This window comes from Littorina saxatilis, linkage group LG4 (genome assembly GCF_037325665.1).
Source record: "Littorina saxatilis isolate snail1 linkage group LG4, US_GU_Lsax_2.0, whole genome shotgun sequence".
Taxonomy (NCBI): Eukaryota; Metazoa; Mollusca; class Gastropoda; order Littorinimorpha; family Littorinidae; genus Littorina; species Littorina saxatilis.
The window spans coordinates 61,265,898-61,285,327 of NC_090248.1; the positions used below are offsets into that span (position 1 = coordinate 61,265,898).

General features: G+C 42.6%; 2 protein-coding genes across 2 annotated transcripts in view; one reads left to right on the forward strand and one right to left on the reverse strand.

The window, feature by feature from the left end:
- The window catches only part of LOC138965275 (regulator of nonsense transcripts 2-like), a 45,660-nt gene extending 28,293 nt beyond the window's left edge, over positions 1 to 17,367 (reverse strand). The window contains exons 1-18 of the mRNA XM_070337394.1: positions 17,320 to 17,367; positions 16,111 to 16,593; positions 15,146 to 15,229; positions 14,546 to 14,735; positions 14,242 to 14,286; positions 13,714 to 13,798; positions 13,391 to 13,467; positions 13,041 to 13,121; positions 12,519 to 12,671; positions 11,801 to 12,018; positions 11,051 to 11,099; positions 6,576 to 6,707; positions 5,418 to 5,510; positions 4,956 to 4,995; positions 4,559 to 4,617; positions 3,463 to 3,555; positions 2,920 to 2,992; positions 1,849 to 1,989 (exon numbers count right to left, since the gene is read on the reverse strand). Coding sequence (XP_070193495.1) covers positions 1,849 to 1,989; positions 2,920 to 2,992; positions 3,463 to 3,555; positions 4,559 to 4,617; positions 4,956 to 4,995; positions 5,418 to 5,510; positions 6,576 to 6,707; positions 11,051 to 11,099; positions 11,801 to 12,018; positions 12,519 to 12,671; positions 13,041 to 13,121; positions 13,391 to 13,467; positions 13,714 to 13,798; positions 14,242 to 14,286; positions 14,546 to 14,735; positions 15,146 to 15,229; positions 16,111 to 16,250 — 1,753 coding nt within the window. The 5' untranslated portion in view covers positions 16,251 to 16,593; positions 17,320 to 17,367. The remainder of the gene's footprint in view (positions 1 to 1,848; positions 1,990 to 2,919; positions 2,993 to 3,462; positions 3,556 to 4,558; positions 4,618 to 4,955; positions 4,996 to 5,417; positions 5,511 to 6,575; positions 6,708 to 11,050; positions 11,100 to 11,800; positions 12,019 to 12,518; positions 12,672 to 13,040; positions 13,122 to 13,390; positions 13,468 to 13,713; positions 13,799 to 14,241; positions 14,287 to 14,545; positions 14,736 to 15,145; positions 15,230 to 16,110; positions 16,594 to 17,319) is intronic.
- A 185-nt stretch (positions 17,368 to 17,552) lies between these two features.
- The window catches only part of LOC138965279 (protein MCM10 homolog), a 33,138-nt gene continuing 31,260 nt past the window's right edge, over positions 17,553 to 19,430 (forward strand). Inside the window, exons 1-4 of the mRNA XM_070337399.1 lie at positions 17,553 to 17,635; positions 17,963 to 18,111; positions 18,408 to 18,614; positions 19,306 to 19,401. Of these exons, the coding sequence (XP_070193500.1) occupies positions 18,102 to 18,111; positions 18,408 to 18,614; positions 19,306 to 19,401 (313 nt within the window). The 5' untranslated portion in view covers positions 17,553 to 17,635; positions 17,963 to 18,101. The remainder of the gene's footprint in view (positions 17,636 to 17,962; positions 18,112 to 18,407; positions 18,615 to 19,305; positions 19,402 to 19,430) is intronic.

Here is a 19,430-nt window from a genome sequence, read left to right on the forward strand (position 1 = left end):
TGTGTGTGTGTGTGTTTGGGTGGAGGGATGGCCTTGTTCCACGTACAAGCCTGGTCAGGTGTGGATTGTGTGTGTGTGTTTGGGTGGAGGGATGACCTTGCTCCACGTACAAGCCTGGCCAGGTGTTGATTGTGTGTGTGTTTGGGTGGAGGAATGGCCTTGTTCCACGTACAAGCCTGGTCAGGTGTTGATTGTGTGTGTGTGTTTGGGTGGAGGGATGGCCTTGTTCCACGTACAAGCCTGGCCAGGTGTTGATTGTGTGTGTGTGTTTGGGTGGAGGGATGGCCTTGTTCCACGTACAAGCCTGGTCAGGTGTTGATTGTGTGTGTGTGTTTGGGTGGAGGGATGACCTTGTTCCACGTACAAGCCTGGTCAGGTGTTGATTGTGTGTGTGTGTTTGGGTGGAGAGATGGCCTTGTTCCACGTACAAGCCTGGCCAGGTGTTGATTGTGTGTGTGTGTTTGGGTGGAGGGATGGCCTTGTTCCACATACAAGCCTGACCAGGTGTTGATTGTGTGTGTGTGTTTGGGTGGAGGGATGGCCTTGTTCCACATACAAGCCTGGTCAGGTGTTGATATTGTGTGTGTGTTTGGGTGGAGGGATGGCCTTGTTCCACGTACAAGCCTGGCCAGGTGTTGATTGTGTGTGTGTGTGTGTTTGGGTGGAGAGATGGCCTTGTTCCACGTACAAGCCTGGTCAGGTGTTGATTGTGTGTGTGTGTGTGTTTGGGTGGAGGAATGGCCTTGTTCCACGTACAAGCCTGGTCAGGTGTTGATTGTGTGTGTGTGTGTGTTTGGGTGGAGGAATGGCCTTGTTCCACGTACAAGCCTGGTCAGGTGTTGATTGTGTGTGTGTGTTTGGGTGGAGGGATGGCCTTGTTCCACGTACAAGCCTGACCAGGTGTTGATTGTGTGTTTGTGTTTGGGTGGAGGGATTGCCTTGTTCCACGTACAAGCCTGGTCAGGTGTTGATTGTGTGTGTGTGTTTGGGTGGAGGGATGGCCTTGTTCCACATACAAGCCTGGTCAGGTGTGAGATGGTGAGCAAAGTGTTTACAAGGGGAGAAGATATTTTTTCCTGTCCAACAGGATACCTACTAGGGACTAGCTGTGATGATTTGCTAACAGGAAGGACTGGAATAAAGGCAGTCACGTTGATCTTCAGGCGATACAGTTCAAACATCCATGCACATACTTACTTGTCTTAATCATCAAAGTCCACCAAGCTATTGCAATATCACTGTTGGAAATAATGAGTACAGTGGAACCCCTCTTGAGACCCCCCAAATCAAGACCCCCTCTATTTTAAGAACCTGTTTTCTCAAACTTTTTGACTTTCTCTGCATATTCACCCCCATTCCAAGACTCAATCAATCAATCAATGAGTCTTATATCGCGCATATTCCGTGGGTACAGTTCTAGGCGCTCTGCAGTGATGCCGTGTGAGATGAAATTTTATACGGCCAGTAGATTGCAGCCATTTCGGCGCATATTTACCTTTCACGGCCTATTATTCCAAGTCACACGGGTATAGGTAGACAATTATTAACTGTGCCTAAGCAATTTTGCCAGGAAAGACCCTTTTGTCAATCGTGGGATCTTTAACGTGCACACCCAATGTAGTGTACACGGGGGGAGGTTCGGACACCGAAGAGAGTCTGCACACAAAGTTGACTCTGTGAAATAAATTTCCGCCGAACCTGGGATCGAACTCACGCTGACAGCGGCCAACTGAATACAAATCCAGCGCGCTACCAACTGAGCTATATCCCCGACTCCAACCACATCAAGACCTGCATTTCTGAGATTTGTACAAGTGAGGTTCCACTGTACACATGTTGTATTGTCACCTTCAGCTTCGGGTGGGATGAAGTGATTGTCCTCCTCCTCCACAGCGGGGACGTTCTCTGTGTCGGCCTCTTTCATACTCTCCTCGATCCGGGCCGTCTCCATCTCCTTCTCCACCTCCTCCACCTCCAGCTGCCCGATGTCTGGTCGCAGTGAAAGCAATTCTGTCAAGACTCGATGTCTAATGTAAAATGTTTTCAACAACTACAGTGTTGTTCCCAGAAACAGAGCACAATAGGTCAGCTTGACCTGGATTCAAAATATGTACTGGTCAAATTGTCCTGGCCGCAAAATTGTTGTTGTGACACAAGACATGCCGTGAAGAGCAACAATTGGATTGGATTGGATAAGATTTACAGTCCAGTGAGGTTACCCTCATGGAAATTCGGGCTGCTTTCTCCCCGGGGAAAGCGAGCTGCCATACATACGGCGCTACCCATATTTATTTTTTTTCCTGCATGCGTGTATTCATGTTTCCTGAGACTTAATGCCGTGTGAGATGGAATTTTTTTACTTTATTCCAAGTCCCACGGGTATTTGATGGACATTTTTATCTATGCCTATACAATTTTGCTAGGAAAGACCCTTTTGTCAATCGTGGGATCTTTAACGTGCACACCCCAATGTAGTGTACACGAAGGGACCTCGGTTTTTCGTCTCATCCGAAAGACTAGCACTTCAACCCACCACCTAGGTTAGGAAAGGGGGGAGAAAATTGCGGCCTGACCCAGGCCTGAACACGCAACCTCTCGCTTCCGAGCGCAAGTGCGTTACCACTCGGCCACCCAGTCCAATCAAAGGAATGTTGAAATATCACAGTGAAATAATCATTTTAATCATTCGACTTGTGCATGGAAGTGGCAATGTAGCACCAACCATCCTTTTCAAATTGATAATGTTGAATGCAGTTTGCATCCTTCCCTGTTGGGTTACTACTCAAGACAGTTACAAAAAGACTGCTTCTGATGACTGCATAGCGCAAACCACATTGCACTTTCTTTTTCTCAATACACACTTTAAACATGAAATAAAATGTGGACAAAGTGTGAGGCGAGTGTTAGTGTGGTCTTCACCTTCCTCCAGCAAGGGCTCGGCCTCCTTGGGACTGTCTTTGCTGGACGACTGCTCGCTGTCCTTGTACAGAATCTGCTCACACATATCAACAACACTTGTACTTGTCCGCTGTTTTATGGCGCTGGAGGTGATTGGAGCTAAGCATTCTCTGTTTATACATACACTAACAAAGCCAAGCCAATTATACTAGAGCGAAGACACTGATTTCTTTTTATAAATATCAGTGCACTGGGAATAGAAATTGTATATCTGCTCTTATAATACACAATAATCTAACACAGAGACACAGAAACGCATACATTTATGCATACACTCTCTCTCTTACACTCAAGCCCCCCCCCCCCCCCCCCCGTCTGTCTGTCTGTCTGTCTCTCTCTCTCTCTCCCTCTCTCTCTCTCTCGCTCTCTCTCTCTCTCTCTCTCTCTCTCTCTCTCTCTCTCTCTCTCTCTCTCTCTCTCTCTCTCTCTCTCTCTCTCTCTCTCTCTCTCTCTCTCTCTCTCTCTCTCTCTCTCTCTCACACACAATTCCATGACACTACTTACCCCTGGTATGACTGCCCGGAGGTCAGGCAAGTTTTCGTAGAAACAACGAGTGTCATCGTCTTCAAACAGGTTGGTGTCTCCTTCGTACTGAAACTGCACAACAAAACAGACACATGCAGTGTGACCTGACATGGCATGAGCACTTACCTTCTACAGTAAAACACTTCTGATACTTGTCCCACAAACACAGTCAGTGTTAGCCCAAATCACTGATTTAAAACACAGTTTCTTTGACAGAGATTCATTGATCAAAGTCGCCTTCAGAATAGACTAATTCCGGAAATAACCCCGTCGGGTTTGTAAGGGTTTTGAAAGAGTGAATGCCCTTGCTTTCAGTGGGACAAACAATACACAGGCCAGTCACCAGCGAGGGTTGTGTGACTGAAACAAGTGGACAAGGAGCACGTGTAGAGTGTTTGTCTCACTTCTTCTTCTTCTGCGTTCGTGGGCTGAAACTCCCACGTACACTCGTGTTTTTTGCACGAGTGGAATTTTACGTGTCTGACCGTTTTTTACCCCGCCATTTAGGCAGCCATACGCCGTTTTTGGAGGAAGCATTTTCGTGTTTCTATAACCCACCGAACTCTGACATGGATTACAGGATCTTTTTCGTGCGCACTTGGTCTTGTGCTTGCGTGTACACACGGGGGTGTTCGGACACCGAGGAGAGTCTGCACACAAAGTTGACTCTGAGAAATAAATCTCTCGCCGAACGTGGGGACGAACTCGCGCTGACAGCGGCCAACTGGATACAAATCCAGCGCGGTACCGACTGAGCTATATCCCCGCCCTAGTGAGACAAACACTACACAGGCCAGTCACCAGCGAGGGTTGTGTGACTGAAACAAGTGGACAAGGAGCACGTGTGGATTGTTTGTCTCACTAAAATCAAGGGTATTCACTCTTTCACAACCCATACAAACCTGACAGAGTTATTTCCGGACATCATGTATTACAATGAGTGCAAAAAACAAAACAAGCAGTATGCCCTCCTTGACAAAAATATGCATATACTGTATGTGCAATTGAAAAGGAAGAGGCTGTTCTAGTGATGACTGTAGCGGCCGAGCAGTGCCCACTGTTGCCTGATGCTAACCTCAGCATCTTTCAGCGGGTTGAAGATGTCAAACGTCCCTCCTGCATCATCCATATTATCTGTCAAAAAACAATAAACAAAGAGAGCATAAACACCAGAATTTGTACAAACTGCAAAGAATATACTACTGTCAAAAAGATGTGAAATTCTTGCTTTATAGACACAGTCATATGATCCAGGCAAAGAACATGAACACATACAGAAAGATACAAGAGAAAAGTAAGACCCTAACTAGGCTTCATTTAACATTTCTCTCATGAGGTCTGACTGACATAGAGACAGATGTAGAAGACAGAGAAAAGTAAGACCCTAACTAGGCTTCATTTAACATTTCTCTCATGAGGTCTGACTGACATAGAGACAGATGTAGAAGACAGAGGAACGGCAAAATCCTCACCTTCTGCGGGGAACTCAGGCATGTCCTCATCCAGCAAATCCTGGGGAAAACAATTCAAACGCATTGTCTCAATAAACTTGAAAAGTTGTTCAGAGACATCTTCTATCATCAAAATACCCTACCTGATACAACATGCAAAAGTCTCTTTCACTGTTGCAAGACACAGAGTATTAGTCAAAGTACCATTAGAAATGAATGAGCTCTGTGGAAGTTATGTCACATACAGAAAGAATTACAAGCAAATGTTTTGAGAAATATTCTGAGCTACAATGAAACTTACAAAGGGTTGATTGAGGAGGCTAGCGCTACCAAAGAAATTCATGCAGATGTCTACAAAAAACAACAAATGACAAATAGAACAAGAAGAAAGCTGATAGATACAACACAAAGAAAAGATGTGGAATGGACTTACAGCCAAAGCTGATAGATACAACACAAAGAAAAGATGTGGAATGGACTTACAGCCAAAGCAGAGGCGCTGGAATGAAGTTTCTGGAAGCCAGTGTACGCCGCCTCATAACTGTCACGCCTCTCCTGGGTCAGTTCTCCTTTGGTCTGTCATCACAACACACACACACACACACACACACACACACACACACACACACACACACACACACACACACACACACACACTGCCATGAAAAAAACTAAACGAACTTGAAAACGCTTACCACACTATACATTTTTACATCCCTGTCAGTTCTACAACAACAGTCCACATAATGAGATATCTGCTGTATTCTGTTATTCTTAAACAGGCAAAAGACAAACTAAAATACTCTGCATTACTTCACAGTTGTGAATACGTCAGAGTACAAAACCAGTGTCAGAAGTTCTCCAAGCATGTCAAGACACATGGTGCCAACAATATGTTATTGTTCTTGTCACACAAAAGCCCAGACAAAATACCTGTAGTATTTTTCTGTTCTGATGCAGAGTTTTCCCCCATTTTAAAGGTCCTTGTCTACATTTTTATACCGAAATCGCCATTTGATCATTAAAATGCAGAGTCTATTATCTATAAATATCAACAATACACCCCCTTTCGATCAGGAAAGACGAAGCCAGTGTAGCCGTTTGAAAATTCATTGTAGTATTCCAGCGTAGTACTCATAGTAGGATATTTCCTTATTTGGAAAATGCCAACCGCAAAACTTCTCTCAAATCCCGTGCATTTCGTGCGTTTAAAAAAAAGCTTGGACAGCGCTCCAGTGTCAAACTGTTGCTGCACTTGTTTGGGCGTGGCTATAAGCATAGTGACATGAATTTGATTGGTCAGTATTTTTAGGCAAAGCACATGTTCTCAGCAAACAGAAAACAAAATATTGGAAGCGTGAGTCACGCTACCCAAAAATAAAATCTTTTTTTACATATATTTTTTTTGCTATAACTTTTTCCCCCATGGTTCATTCATCATTTGACATAATTTTGTATCGAAATCTAACCATAAGATTAATGAAAAAAAGCAAAAATGTAGACGACCACCTTTAAGATTCCCTCCTTTTTAAGACCCGATTTTCTCAGATTTTTGGAAGTCTTAAAAGGGGGGTTCCACCGTACAGCAGTATTTCATTGTTCTTGTCCCCGTGAAACCAATTAAAAGCCCAGACAAAGTACCTGTAGAATTTTTCTGTTCTGCCTTTCCATGTTCTTGATGGTCTGGTGAGTGTTGGTCACATGACGCACGAGGGTCGCAAAGTACTCCTTCATCAAGTTTCTACACGCTCTCTGGCGCTCAGGGGGCAGAAGCTGCAAAAACATTAAAAAAAGAAATAGACCATATTGTCACACTTGAGGTAACAATTGGTTTCTAAGTTATGTTTGCATAAATTACAGTTAACGATACGAGTCCCTTTTTATCACACATTGCTTAGCTCAGAGTTATAATTAACAATGACTTGCAACGAGCTGTTACGCAGATCTACAGCACATATATACAAGCATCAAAATAATTAAAGTTGTGAATGTAAGTCCATGCATAGTTGTTTTTATTGTGAACTTTTTTTAATTGTAATAAATGGAACTACAGTCGAACTCGCTTAAGACGAATCACTGGGGATCGGAAAAAAAAAGTTCGTCTTAACCAAAATTCGTATTAAGAAAATTGATAGATTTTTTTTTTTTTTTTTTTTTTTTTAAAAGTTTTGTACATTTTATGGTGTTTCAATTTGTTTCTTTCGCAACTTTCATGCTGCTTCACGTTTAGACAATAAAGTGACATATTCAGGTCCATGTTCATGTGTGTCTCATGTTGAGTGATGATTGTTGAGTTTGAGTGAGAGTGTGCACACAGATGTTTCATCCAGTTGTTACGTTTTTGGTCACACACACGCGCACACACTGACACTGTCCACATTCGCGGTGTTCCTATCATTTGTCCGGAATCACTTACCTTGGCGACGGGTAGCAAACCTTGGCCAATTTAGTTTTTTGTTTTTTTGTTGCAACATGATGTTCAAATCCAAATCGAAAGCACTGACTGACTGATAAACTATCGCGAACCGGCGAACGCAAACGTTGAGAGTGTGGTTTCCCTTGTCCAAGGGAAACCACTCTGGCATCTATATTTTTGGCAATGGCTTCCGTTCGATGTTTCGTTTTTGGTATTCGCGAAGGAAATAAACGTCAGTCAGTCATTCATGTTCAGTGTCTGAGCTATCAATCACTTTGATTCTAAATTTGAAATTGTTTTGTGAGTACAGTGTAATCAGTTTAACTTTATTCAGTGATCGGTTGAGCAATGGTTCAAGCAGTCGACGCAAGGGAAGACTTTGACACACGTGTATTCAAACTTCTCAAATTCCCATGATATGTCGATCTCGGGACGAGTTTAAAGATTTCGTCATAAGCGTGAGTAAATTACAGACATTATGCATGCTTGGGAATCTAAAAAGTGCTCGTTATAAGCGTAAATTCGTTATAAAGAATTCGTTTTAAGCATTTTTTTTAAGCATGAAGAAAGAGGTATTCAGTTGGGAACTTAAAACTAATTCGTTATAAGTCAAAATTCGTAACTAGCGTGTTCGTTTTAAGTGGGTTCGACTGTAAGTTACAAAGGGATGTAAGCGCTCTATATGTATAATTATGAGATGTGCAACAAGAGAAAGTGAGAGCGCTTATGTCCTTTTGTTTCTCAGATCTTATCATAGTACTCTGCCTTATTTGAATCTAAAATTTTATTAGTAAATTTTGATTTCATTAATATACTTACCCGACTCACATTTAGCATTAACTTCAGATAAAATGCTTGGACACTGAACTACGCTTCATCCCAAAAGGGGAAGTAACCCCCTAAAAGAGAACGGCCTTGACCCAACCCAAGTTATACAAGAGTCAAGGTCATACCGTCTCGTGACCTATCACGCGTGACTCAACCGCCGCCATGTTGAAAGCTCACTCCCACTGAAGTGATCTGTTCATTTTTAGGGAAAACCTAAGCGGGGTAGGCGGGAGGGTATTAACGATGTGAGTCGGGTAAGTATATTAATCAAATCAAAAATTACTAATAAAATTTTAGATTAAATTACATATCTTAGCCCGACTCACATTTAGCACGGCGGTTCCCCCTTTCACAGACAGCATGATTTAGTTTGCTGCTGGCACCTCCCTCACACAGCCCCTGCCCTGCTTATCTGTTAGCACATTCCTGGCCCTGCTGGAGCTTCAGCCTTAACCCCTTCTTTGTTCCACTGGCTGGCAGCAGAAAATGAGTCAATTTCCCACGGTTTAATTGCCTTCCTGCCACTGCCTGGCAGCAGAACCAGATTTTGTATCTAGTTTATATCTTGAAGAGCCCTGTCTGGAGCACTTTCCATGTGGTTTCGTCTTGAAGATTTTTTGTCTTGTATTAGTTTCTGATCATCAGAGTACATGTACGCTGTGTGTTTCATTTGTGTGGCATTGTGTTGTGACAGGCAAATTTTTCACCCACTGTTCAGCAGAAAAGAAAGGATTGAATCATAGTATTATTACAAGTGACATCACACTCAGTTATTTTGTGCAGCAGTGTGACCTAATATTTCCAGTTTTCTTCTTTGTCTTCATGTGACAGTGTATGTTGGGTATGCAGTGTGTTTTATAATGGAGCATACTGAAACTGAACATCTAATTTGTGTTAATGCATTGTGTAGACTGTGTGGGGAACGCTCTGCAAGAACAAAAAAAGATCGACATTGTAATGTGAAACTGTGTGTGGACTATGCGGACAAACTGAAAAACTTTTTTAACATTGATGTATCTTCTGATATTAGTGCAAAACATTCGACCACGTTTTGTCAGAAGTGCTATTCAAAGCTGATTAAATTAAACCGTACGCCCTCAAACACAACAGCTGATCGTGTTAAGGAACAAGCTCAAGCCATTAATAACATCCAGTGGGTGTCCATATCATTTATCCCGTTGCCGACACTGGTTTGCTGGTGTCAGTATAATGTGAACAGCCTTCTTTAAATCTACCCCAAGATACATGGAAGTAAAACTAGCTATAACAACAACAACTGCCGTGTGCTGACATTTTGGAATACTGTTTTCCTACTTGGATACCTGTAAGCGGGCTCAAGAAAAGATACTTCACACACACAAGGTAAAAATCTTCAAAGTGTCAGCATGAACATCTGTTAACATTAACCTTGCAGATTTGTTTTTAATTTGTTCTGTCTTCAAAAGTTGACCGTGGCGCGATCTGTAGCCACTCAAATACATGTCATTAATTACATTGTGCCGTGTGTACTGTTCTCTGTCTGTCTTCTTTCAGCAGGCTACAGCAGTGGCACACCTAAAGCATAGTGGTCATATTTAGTATCGTTTGAAAGTTTATGGTCTTGACTACAAGGCTATGTGTAAATAACACACATGCTGACATCGTAATTCAAGAGAACTAACAAGATAGAAGTGTTTTCAAAACACACAGCTTACTCGCAAGGCAGAGATAGCAGTGCGTAGCTGCCGAGAGGTTGAGCTAGGCCGCACTCTGGCCTGCTAGTAGAAGGGAGCTTTTCTCTTAGCCTTCTACTGCTGAGATGGCTTGTGTGGGTGATGCTATCGCGCGGTTGTACAGTCACTACTGTGTAGCCAGCGCTGAACCGGGGGATGGGTGATTAATTACCGCTGGCGGCCTGGCACTGAGGAAGGGGTGATAAAGGGTTCAGATTCCGGCTGTGCCTGTGAACTAAACCTAATAGCAGAAACTGCCGTGTTAGCAGATTGCTAATGTAGGTGGCGGGTACTTACTCTAAGATCTTGGAAGGACCTGTCCTGCGGCCACCACAGCCGGTAAGGAGCTGGTCCCATCTTGTCGCGTACTTGCAATGTCACGCAAGTAAAAATTTATAAAGACGTCTTCAGACGTCCAATAAGCCGAGTCAAGTACTTCTGACAGCCTCCCTGACTGTAGTACAGCCAAAGAAGAAGCCCAGGCTCTCGCCTCATGAGTTCGTGCAGACGACATAGGGAGAACAGACTGCCCCCTCCCTTTTTTTCCTTCTGCCACCAGTCATATGCTTGTTTTATGAGTGTGGCAATCCACCTAGCTAAAGTAACCCGTAACAGGTCTCTGCTTCGGGCGGTATTGAGTGAGATGAAAAGAAGTTTTTGTTCTTTAGCTCTTAACGGAGCAGTCCTAGACAAACAAATTAGAACGAGCTCACCCAATCTTGTGCATGAGAAGCAGGGACCTGTAGAACGGGGTGAAACACTGTCTGAAAGACAGTAGGCTAAAAGCCTGTAGCGTAGTGTGAAAACGCGTCCGAGCTATTCGGAGGCTGAAGTGGGAGTGAGCTTTCAACATGGCGGCGGTTGAGTCACGCGTGATAGGTCACGAGACGGTATGACCTTGACTCTTGTATAACTTGGGTTGGGTCAAGGCCGTTCTTTTTTAGGGGGTTACTTCCCCTTTTGGGGTGAAGCGTAGTTCAGTGTCCAAGCATTTTATCTGAAGTTAATGCTAAATGTGAGTCGGGCTAAGATATGTAATTTAATATGACTTTTCGCAGTAAAAATGAGGAAGGCATTAGAAAATCATGCAACAGGAACCAATAGTTTTTTGCAGCAGAGTGAATGAGAATGGACACAGGAAACATTCATTATATACTCACCTCACTGCGAGGTATCTCCACATAATTGATGTGTTTTTCCGCCAGTAACCTGAAAAGTATGTATGAGCAATGAAAGATTCAGTCAAGTGAATCAATGTAGCATTTCTCTCTTCCTCTCTCTCTTATTCACACACACACACACACTCACACAGACACACACACACACACACACACACCTCACACACAAAATAGCTTGGGAACGGAGTAGGGAATGATGAAAAAATAAACAAACACATCTAAATATCCTTGAATTTACAGAAATCAAAAGCACTTCAGGGCCTTCAGTGAAACTAGTGACAGCTCAAAGACTACAATGTTGCTAGTTCCACAATAGGCCCTGTTTTTAAAGATGGTTTTCCAACAAAAAACAACAACAGACGCACCAAAAAGAGATCTTTGTAATGTCAACAAATACAGATGGAAATGTAAAGGCCCAGTCCTTCCTGTGTGCACAATTTGGTTCTACATCTCAGATTAGCCCACGCTTGTTTAAAGGATAAGGTTATCCCGCCACTTAGACACATACTGACAATGTAAAATCTTGGGCAGAACCAAGACAATGTGCAGAACTGTTTTCACACGAAGGACGGCGCCTGTGAAGGAGCTTTTTACGCAGAAACCGACCTGATCTTTCTGGGCAGTGGCCCAAAATAGTAGCCACATGGAACGGAACACAAAAACTGTTCACACAGAAAGAGTCAGAGCAACATAAGACGGACATTCTACAGACGCTCTTCACTCCAAACAGACCTGATCTTCCTGGGCAGCAGCCCCATGTAGTCGTCGCCGCAGTGACGGCAGAACGAGGTCAGGATGGACAGGTGGTTGTGCTCGTCGCGGTCGTTAGCCACCAGCAGCTGCAGCTGATTGGCCAGCAAGGACAGCCCCTCCTTGTGACGGAACACCCCCACCGAAACCAGCTCCCCAAAGAAACGCAGGTCCACCCTGTACTTGCTGGGGTTGGCGATCTGCACACAGCCCCTTACAGTGAACCGTCAGTCTCTCTCTATGACATCACTATCTTTACTTTCTATACTTACTGGGGTTGGCAATCTCCACACAGTCCTTTACAGTGAACCGTCAGTCTCTCTCTATGCCATCACTATCAGAGGTTTTAGGCGCTCCCTTTCTGAAGGTCGATGGGCTGGAAAGTCGTTTGGTCCTTTCAAATGATAAATCAGTCTCGACTGATGTTGAAACAAGCAATGCCCTCTTGTCAGACACTCTGTGAATATGTTAAACTTAAAAGAAAAATGTTCATACAACAATGATACATCTTGAATTTTGCAGACTGAAACATCTAGTTCTAGTCAGCGTGAAACAAAGCACAGTTTGCCCACTGGCTAGCAATACTTTACACAGTATTACATAAAAAAGGTCTTTTCACTTTCTCCCATCTGCAAAGTGGCAGCAACTCAGAATGAAAAGCTGAGCGTTTGACAGTACATCACCCGCAGAGTGAACTAACCTTTCCATCATCCTTCTTGTTGAGCAGACATTTCTGGAAGTTTTCCAGAAGGAAGGGAGCAAAGTCGACGTAGCGCTGGTGGATGAGACTGCACAGAAACACCGCACAGTGCACGTCCGACATCTTCAGTTTGGCCTCCGCTATAGCCGACGCCTGCAGAGAGAGAAAACGTGGGTATCAGGCTGTGCTTGGCTGAACAAATGAGTTGAGTCGATCATTACTGCAAATGGAAAGTGAGTGTGTGTTCTTGTGAGTGTGTGTTTGCGTGTGTGGATGCTCTGGGTGTGTGTGTGCATATATTCATACGTCTTTGCATGAAAAACCACCCCTTTGTGTCATTAAAGTTTTTGATTTTGCTTATACCCAAGTGTATACTTTTCTTTATGTTGCACTGCAGGTACCAAACCTAACCCTGAAAAAAGGTCCAGGTCAGAGCATCTACTTGGATTTATAAACGAGACGGTGCTGTACAGCAAGGTTCTCTTTTTACCGGAATTTTGTTATTTTGAAAAGAGGACTCACTGCTTCTTCCACATATTTGCTGAGGTTCAAGCCAATGAAGTCCTTAGCCAGGCCCTCCTTCTGAGACTCTGTCAGTAAACGCTGCACATCAAAGAAGGTCAGAAAATACTGCATTACCTTTCACACTCAAACTCCTCCTTCACATCACAAAATAAGATAGTCGCCAAGAAAATAATTTGATATTCACTGATTCTTTTTTAATCTTTCATTTCATTTATTTTGTTAACTGTCAGTGTGTAATTAAAGCTTCTTTAATTTTACTCAAAGTCTGTTCATCTGTCAAAATGAAAGTCTAAACAGCTTTCATACCACACTTTTGAAGGTTTCAAACTGAAAAGTAAAGAAGTTACCAGCTTCTTGACAAAGGCTGTGTTTTTCTTCAGACTGGAATCCAGCTTTGTGAAGAAAGACTCATCAGGTCTACAATCTGCAACAGAAATTTACAACACTATTATCAGGCATCAATCTGCTGAAAGGTTTTTCGTTACTCAGTCATATTTAATAAACATGGAGCTATCAAACAGCCCAGTTCTGCTGAAAAAGTTATAAAAATCTCAACAAATGTTTGTTTACAGGGAGTATTTACACACCCATTCTCAACCATATGACTGTCCCAGCCTTACGAACCACAGAGGTATGATGAGTAATGAACGCTACATAAATACAAACTTACCTGCAGCAGTGAAGTTTGCTTCTCGCAAGTCCTTTTTGAACTTGGCCTTTTCCTTGCATTCACTGACAAACTCATCTAGTGTTTTCTGTGAAAGGACAGAAAAATGAAAGTTTTTACTTTTCCATGAAAAGTATGTTTTCACACACTGATACACACACAAATACAGAAAATCCTTTGTACTGCATCTGGCATAACTCGCATGCATGTCATTTGGCAGTCGGAGAGACGCCAATACTTACTTCAAACCTAAGAAACCTTTGGTGTCCTTTCAATAGAATGGCTAAACATTTGCACGCTAGGGGAAGGTACCGCTAAGGACTGCCTAAAATCGTCCAAAAATACCGACAACTTTTAGATTCATTTTTGAAAAATTTGAGGAAGAAAATACATCCTACCTATGTCCCCGAACCGTCATCATCAAACATTATTTAATTTCATTGAATCTCATCTCCACCAAACTCCTTGCTTAATTTATCACTCAAGGGGAACAAGTTGTTTTTGATAAAGTGGCAAGCTTGTCATACATACCAGTTCTTCTGCTTTCAATCTCTCTGCTTCCTCCTCAGCCTTTCTCTGAAATAACAAGAAGAGCAAATGCTCATACGAATCACCTTCGTCATACATAATACATAAATTAAGTAGAAGTGCAATGCCTTTGGCACAGTCGTCCAACATCCAAGGCATTGCATACCCCCAGAGAGGGCCAAGTGGGCAATCTCCATGACACACACACGCACAGACCGATACACACACATACAGAAACACAATATCTCTCTCTTTATCTCACCACCTGTCTCTCCCCCCCCCCCCCCCAAACACACACTTGGCAGACCTGGTCTTCTTCCTCTTGTCTTTTCTTCTCCTCCTCAGCCTTCTGTAACTCCTCTGCTACTCTCTGCTCCTCCTCTTTTTTCTTTCTCTCCTCCTCCTCTTTCTGTAGTTTCTTGGCAGCAATTTTGTCTTCTTCACTCTTGGCGTTTGCTTTCCCGTCTTTGCCTCCTGCTGATCTGCCTGAGTTGTTGCTGAAATAGGGATCATACCAGGTGATCCTCACAGTGAACAAACCTGTTGTTTCTTTACTTTCTCACAGGCATCGAAACCAATGAGAGATATTAACTGGTGATGCGTTGGTGAACAGTTGAACTGTGAGTAAGAAAGGGGGCAGCAACAATGGGATTGGGAGAAGATTATTTTTGCTTCAAATCAAGAGGATATTCTCAGTCGTGACTGTTATCCTATTAGAAAACCCTTTCTTAACTCAGGAATTCCTGGTTTCCATGCAGAAGTGAGAACACTGAATGATTTTGTCAGAAGGATTATGTATTTCATCAATGCACCACAAACACTGAATGATTTTGTCAGAAGGATTATGTATTTCATCAATGCACTACAAACACATCAGCAATTTCTGCCACATGAGAAATGTGCATACCTATTTTTTTTCTCAATTCGGTCGTCTCCCTGGCCCTGATTCGTGTTCCGTCCCCTCTGAGCAGAGTAACGTCTTTCGCTGTACCTGAAGAAAATAAAGCTGGTCATAATCTGTTAAACTAGGGCTGAACTGAGAACTACACAGTTGCTCCGAGTTGAGTGCTGAAAATTTTTTTTATCACTGCACATCTATTTTAGAGAACCAGATTTATCCTTGTCAAACTCTCTTCTTATCAACCCAACCACCCACCCCTACTTCACCGCTTTTCGTTTCAACCAAAGATCTACAAGTACAAGGCCATTTTTTATTATTTTAGTTCAAAGCTTACACAGCCCGACTGTCAGAAAAACGGCAAGCATGGCTGGTCCTCCCTGGACCAGGTCACACGAAACCTCACATTACAGTCCCACCTCTGAACAGTGACCACCTGCCCAAAACAACCACCCAAAAGGATCCCCAAACGATTTTTTGTCTATAAAATTCACCCATTTTTTGTACAACCACTCGTTAGTAATGACCACCTTCGGTCCGTCCCTTGGGTGGTCATTACAGACAAGCTCGACTGTACAGTGGAAGTTGGAACATCCCATTTAAGACCTCCCAATATCTGAGAAAAGCAGGTCTTAAGGCAAAAAAAATAATAGGTCTGTTTACGGTAACATAGGCCAAAAAAATAGGGTCGGTAGGTCGGGATTTTTTTTTTTCCCAAAAAACCATATTTTTACTTTTTTTCTTTCTTTCCCAAATGCCAAAAAAAGTCTAGGGTCGCGCGAAAAAAATAGGGTCGGTCGGGTTACCGTAAACAGACTATTTTTTGGGGGGGGGCCTAAAAAGGAGGGAGTCTTAAAATGGGGGTACATTTACAGAGGTTCTGAACAGAAAGTCCAAGAAAACAGGGTCCTAAAACAAGGGAAGTCTTAGATCGGGGGGTCTTAAAAGGGGGGTTTGACTGTTTAACAAAGTACCTTTCTCTCCCGTCCTTGGTCTGTGTTGGACCGTCGCCTGCCCCTCTGTTAGGCGGCTTGACCTCCACTTTGCTGTCGCCTCTCTGTCGGTCAGAATGCCGGCCCCCTCCCTCACCACCTTTCCTGGTTCTCTCTTCCATTGCTTCGCTTTCAGTTCAACTAATTACAACAAAATACCTTGCAAGAGTTCAATCAGTCTCTTGTCATCCGTTTCGCTTCCTGAAGCATCTCTTGTTACATGTTATGTTGTTGTACACTACTACTTTCATCAGCCAGTCAAACATAGTGGTTGGCTGGCAATGCTCCCTTAGTGTGAGATTACTTTTCTTTCCTTAATCTATGTAGAAAAGAGCAATGTCTGATATTCAAGTTTTCCTTTACTGAAGTTTGCTTTCAATGACAGGTCCGAAGATTTCCTTGTTTGTGTCGCTGCCACTGGCCACAAGACAGGCTGGTCCTGGATGGCTGGAAACATCAAAGCCCCTGAAATTGAAAAACAAGCAAAACGAATTTTAGTTTTACTCACACAGAACAGTTAAAGAATGCCAAGTGTTACTGATCAGCCAAAAGAAGAAACTGGGAAGTCAACTACTTGCTTGTGTGCTTTTTCTTGCTGTAATGACCAATAGGACAACATTTTTCTTAATTTTTACTCCCACCCAATCCCCAAACATACAAATTTACAAACAAGTGATCACTTACGTGTCCAGAATAATAGGTGCAGCGCAGCGACCTACTTTTATTGACATACAAAAAGCACAAAGTGAAAGCAATGGGTTCTAGTTCGACCCTGAATTCTGTGAAATAGTAAATGAAACTGAAAGCAATCGTTGTGGAAGGTAACACCGACAGTGGTAGCAAAACAGAACTACCTTAAGGATCACCCAAATCTCTGCTGCTGTAGTAATGGACGACTGCTAATTTCAATGTGGTATAACTCCATTTTTACCAGAGAGTGTTTAAAGTAGAAGGTAAATGTCACCCAGACACATGTCAACGCTGAACGTCGAACAGAAAGTCAGAAACGGTTATCATCAGCTGATTACTCCCTCTGCAAGGATCGTTCGCATAACAACCAGTGACACCCAGACAGAGGAAGGCTACAAATGTTTCCCATAAACTAGTTAATCAACAATAACCTCGGATGCTGAACGTCAGAAAAAAAGAGGAAAATCTGCGAACATAACACAGAAAAAATCGGGTGTTTACGTTAGAAAATGGAAACCTCCGGCCGGATGAAGATTGCGAGATTTCAATGTGCTAAAAGGTAGCCTTAGTTTCGAACAAAAGTTTACCTGGCTCCTGTGTTTACCATATACGCACTGTTTTATCTTCAGTGAATCTATTTATTACATATACAAAGAACTACAACAAGACTCTGAGTTAATAGTTTGTCACAATGATTTATTCGAAAACACATGCTCATTGTAATAGCTTTACGATCTTCTTTGATGTGATGGCGCGGAAAGTAAACCAAAAGCAGACACAACATTAGTGCATACAATGTCAGAGACGCTTGTGCTTGGTATGTTTTTGTTTTTACGCACTTTTTTCTTTCCTTGAAGTATCTAATTACTGCTACCTCTTCTGATTTGTTGGAAACGTTAAAATAACATGGGAACTTCAGTTTAGGGACTTCTAGAACAGCTCTTTGTAAGGAGGCATTTCTGATTTCACTGACTGAAAGTGAGAGTGAGAGTTACACTTTTTTGTACAGAGCTTTTCATTGTCTGAGTGTATACAGACCTATCGATCCTGCATACACTCGCAGTGTATATATGTGCTGTTGCCTTTAAACCAGAGCAAGCAAAACGATCATATGACTTAATGACTGTTTTTCTTTTTTTCTCAGTGCTGTTTGTCTGCTGCCTGGTTTGGCTCTGCTGAAGTGAAAACCGAAATACAGTTGGTCTGGTGCATTCTTACTTGACAGTGGAAGTAACTTGTGGTGCTGAGAACAGCTCATCAAGACCAACATCAGCACAGAAGTGATGGCTAATGGTGAGAGCTTTTTGAGCTTGCAGTTACAGTTACATGCACATAATAATTCATAAACTGATCAAACGGACTGTTTCTCACACTTTGGTTTGGCAATGAGTGATTGATACTAAATTTTTTCCAAAGTTTTTTTGTTATAACTTACATGTTTTTTTGAGAATCAACGGTTCAACCTGAAAAATGATGCCAACAGTAAAGGCTAATAAATATTTGTTGGCATTACACATTGACATAATTGCAATTTGCATGGCTGGTAGTAGAATTCATCATTTCAATGTTCATGCTTTTTCTGTAATCAGAATCAGATGATGAGTGTGACCTGGACACCCTGTCGGCTCTGTTGGAGGAAGACAATTCGAATGATTCCACATCACAAGGCAAGAACGCAGCAGAAGACGCTTCCAGTGTCGCTGGCAGCAAAGCTGGGGGTGCAGCACAGGGAGATGGGGATGAGCTGGATGAGGAAGCGCTGGCATCGTTGCTGGAACACGATTCTGATTTAGATGGTAAGAACAATGTTCTGTTCGGCTCTTGAATGTTCAAGAGACTGGCATAATTCCAATGTTTTTGTTGCAATCTTGTTCTCAGACTCTGGATCAGTTGGACCTGGATTGAAAATCTATATGCATAGGTCCAATAGACGATTTTTAAAAAAATCTCGTTCAGGATTTTCAGCGGTCTGGAAGAGCAAGAGCCCCTTTACCTCAGACAAGCTTTTCATAACATCCGGAGCATGCTCCACGCTTTCGATCAAAAAACAGCGTTCTTGACTTGATCGGAGATCGCAATTTGTTGTGTAATGATCGCTGGCACGTAGTCATCGCTTACATGTTTGTCTGCAGAAAACATTGTTCTGTCAGAAGACCTCTTTCGTGTCAAAACTATTGGACAGTTGTCTGGCCAGAGGTCAGAACAATATTTAAGATCAAAAAGTATGCAGTCAGTGACCGAAGACCAAGGCCTGCGAACAATACATTTTTTGTAATTTTAATTGTTGCCTTAACTTGGTACTGATGTGTTCTGTAAAATAAGATGTCGAGTAAACCCTCTTTTTCAAGACAGAATCAGTCTGACATTTTTTGAGAAAAATAAATCAAATATGACTACGGTGGAACGGTTCTTCTAAGTTTCATCGTCATTTTTTTCTCTTCATATTTCTTTATATAAAATTTTGAGGACATGGCTTATTTGTTGTAGATTGGAGCACACAAGAGGAAAAAAGCCAGAATGACTGTACTGCTAATGACATCGCTGCCTTCTTCAACAAAAAGTCTGACAGTGAGAGTGAGACAGGTAAAAAAAAAGAATGTTGCTTACTCCGG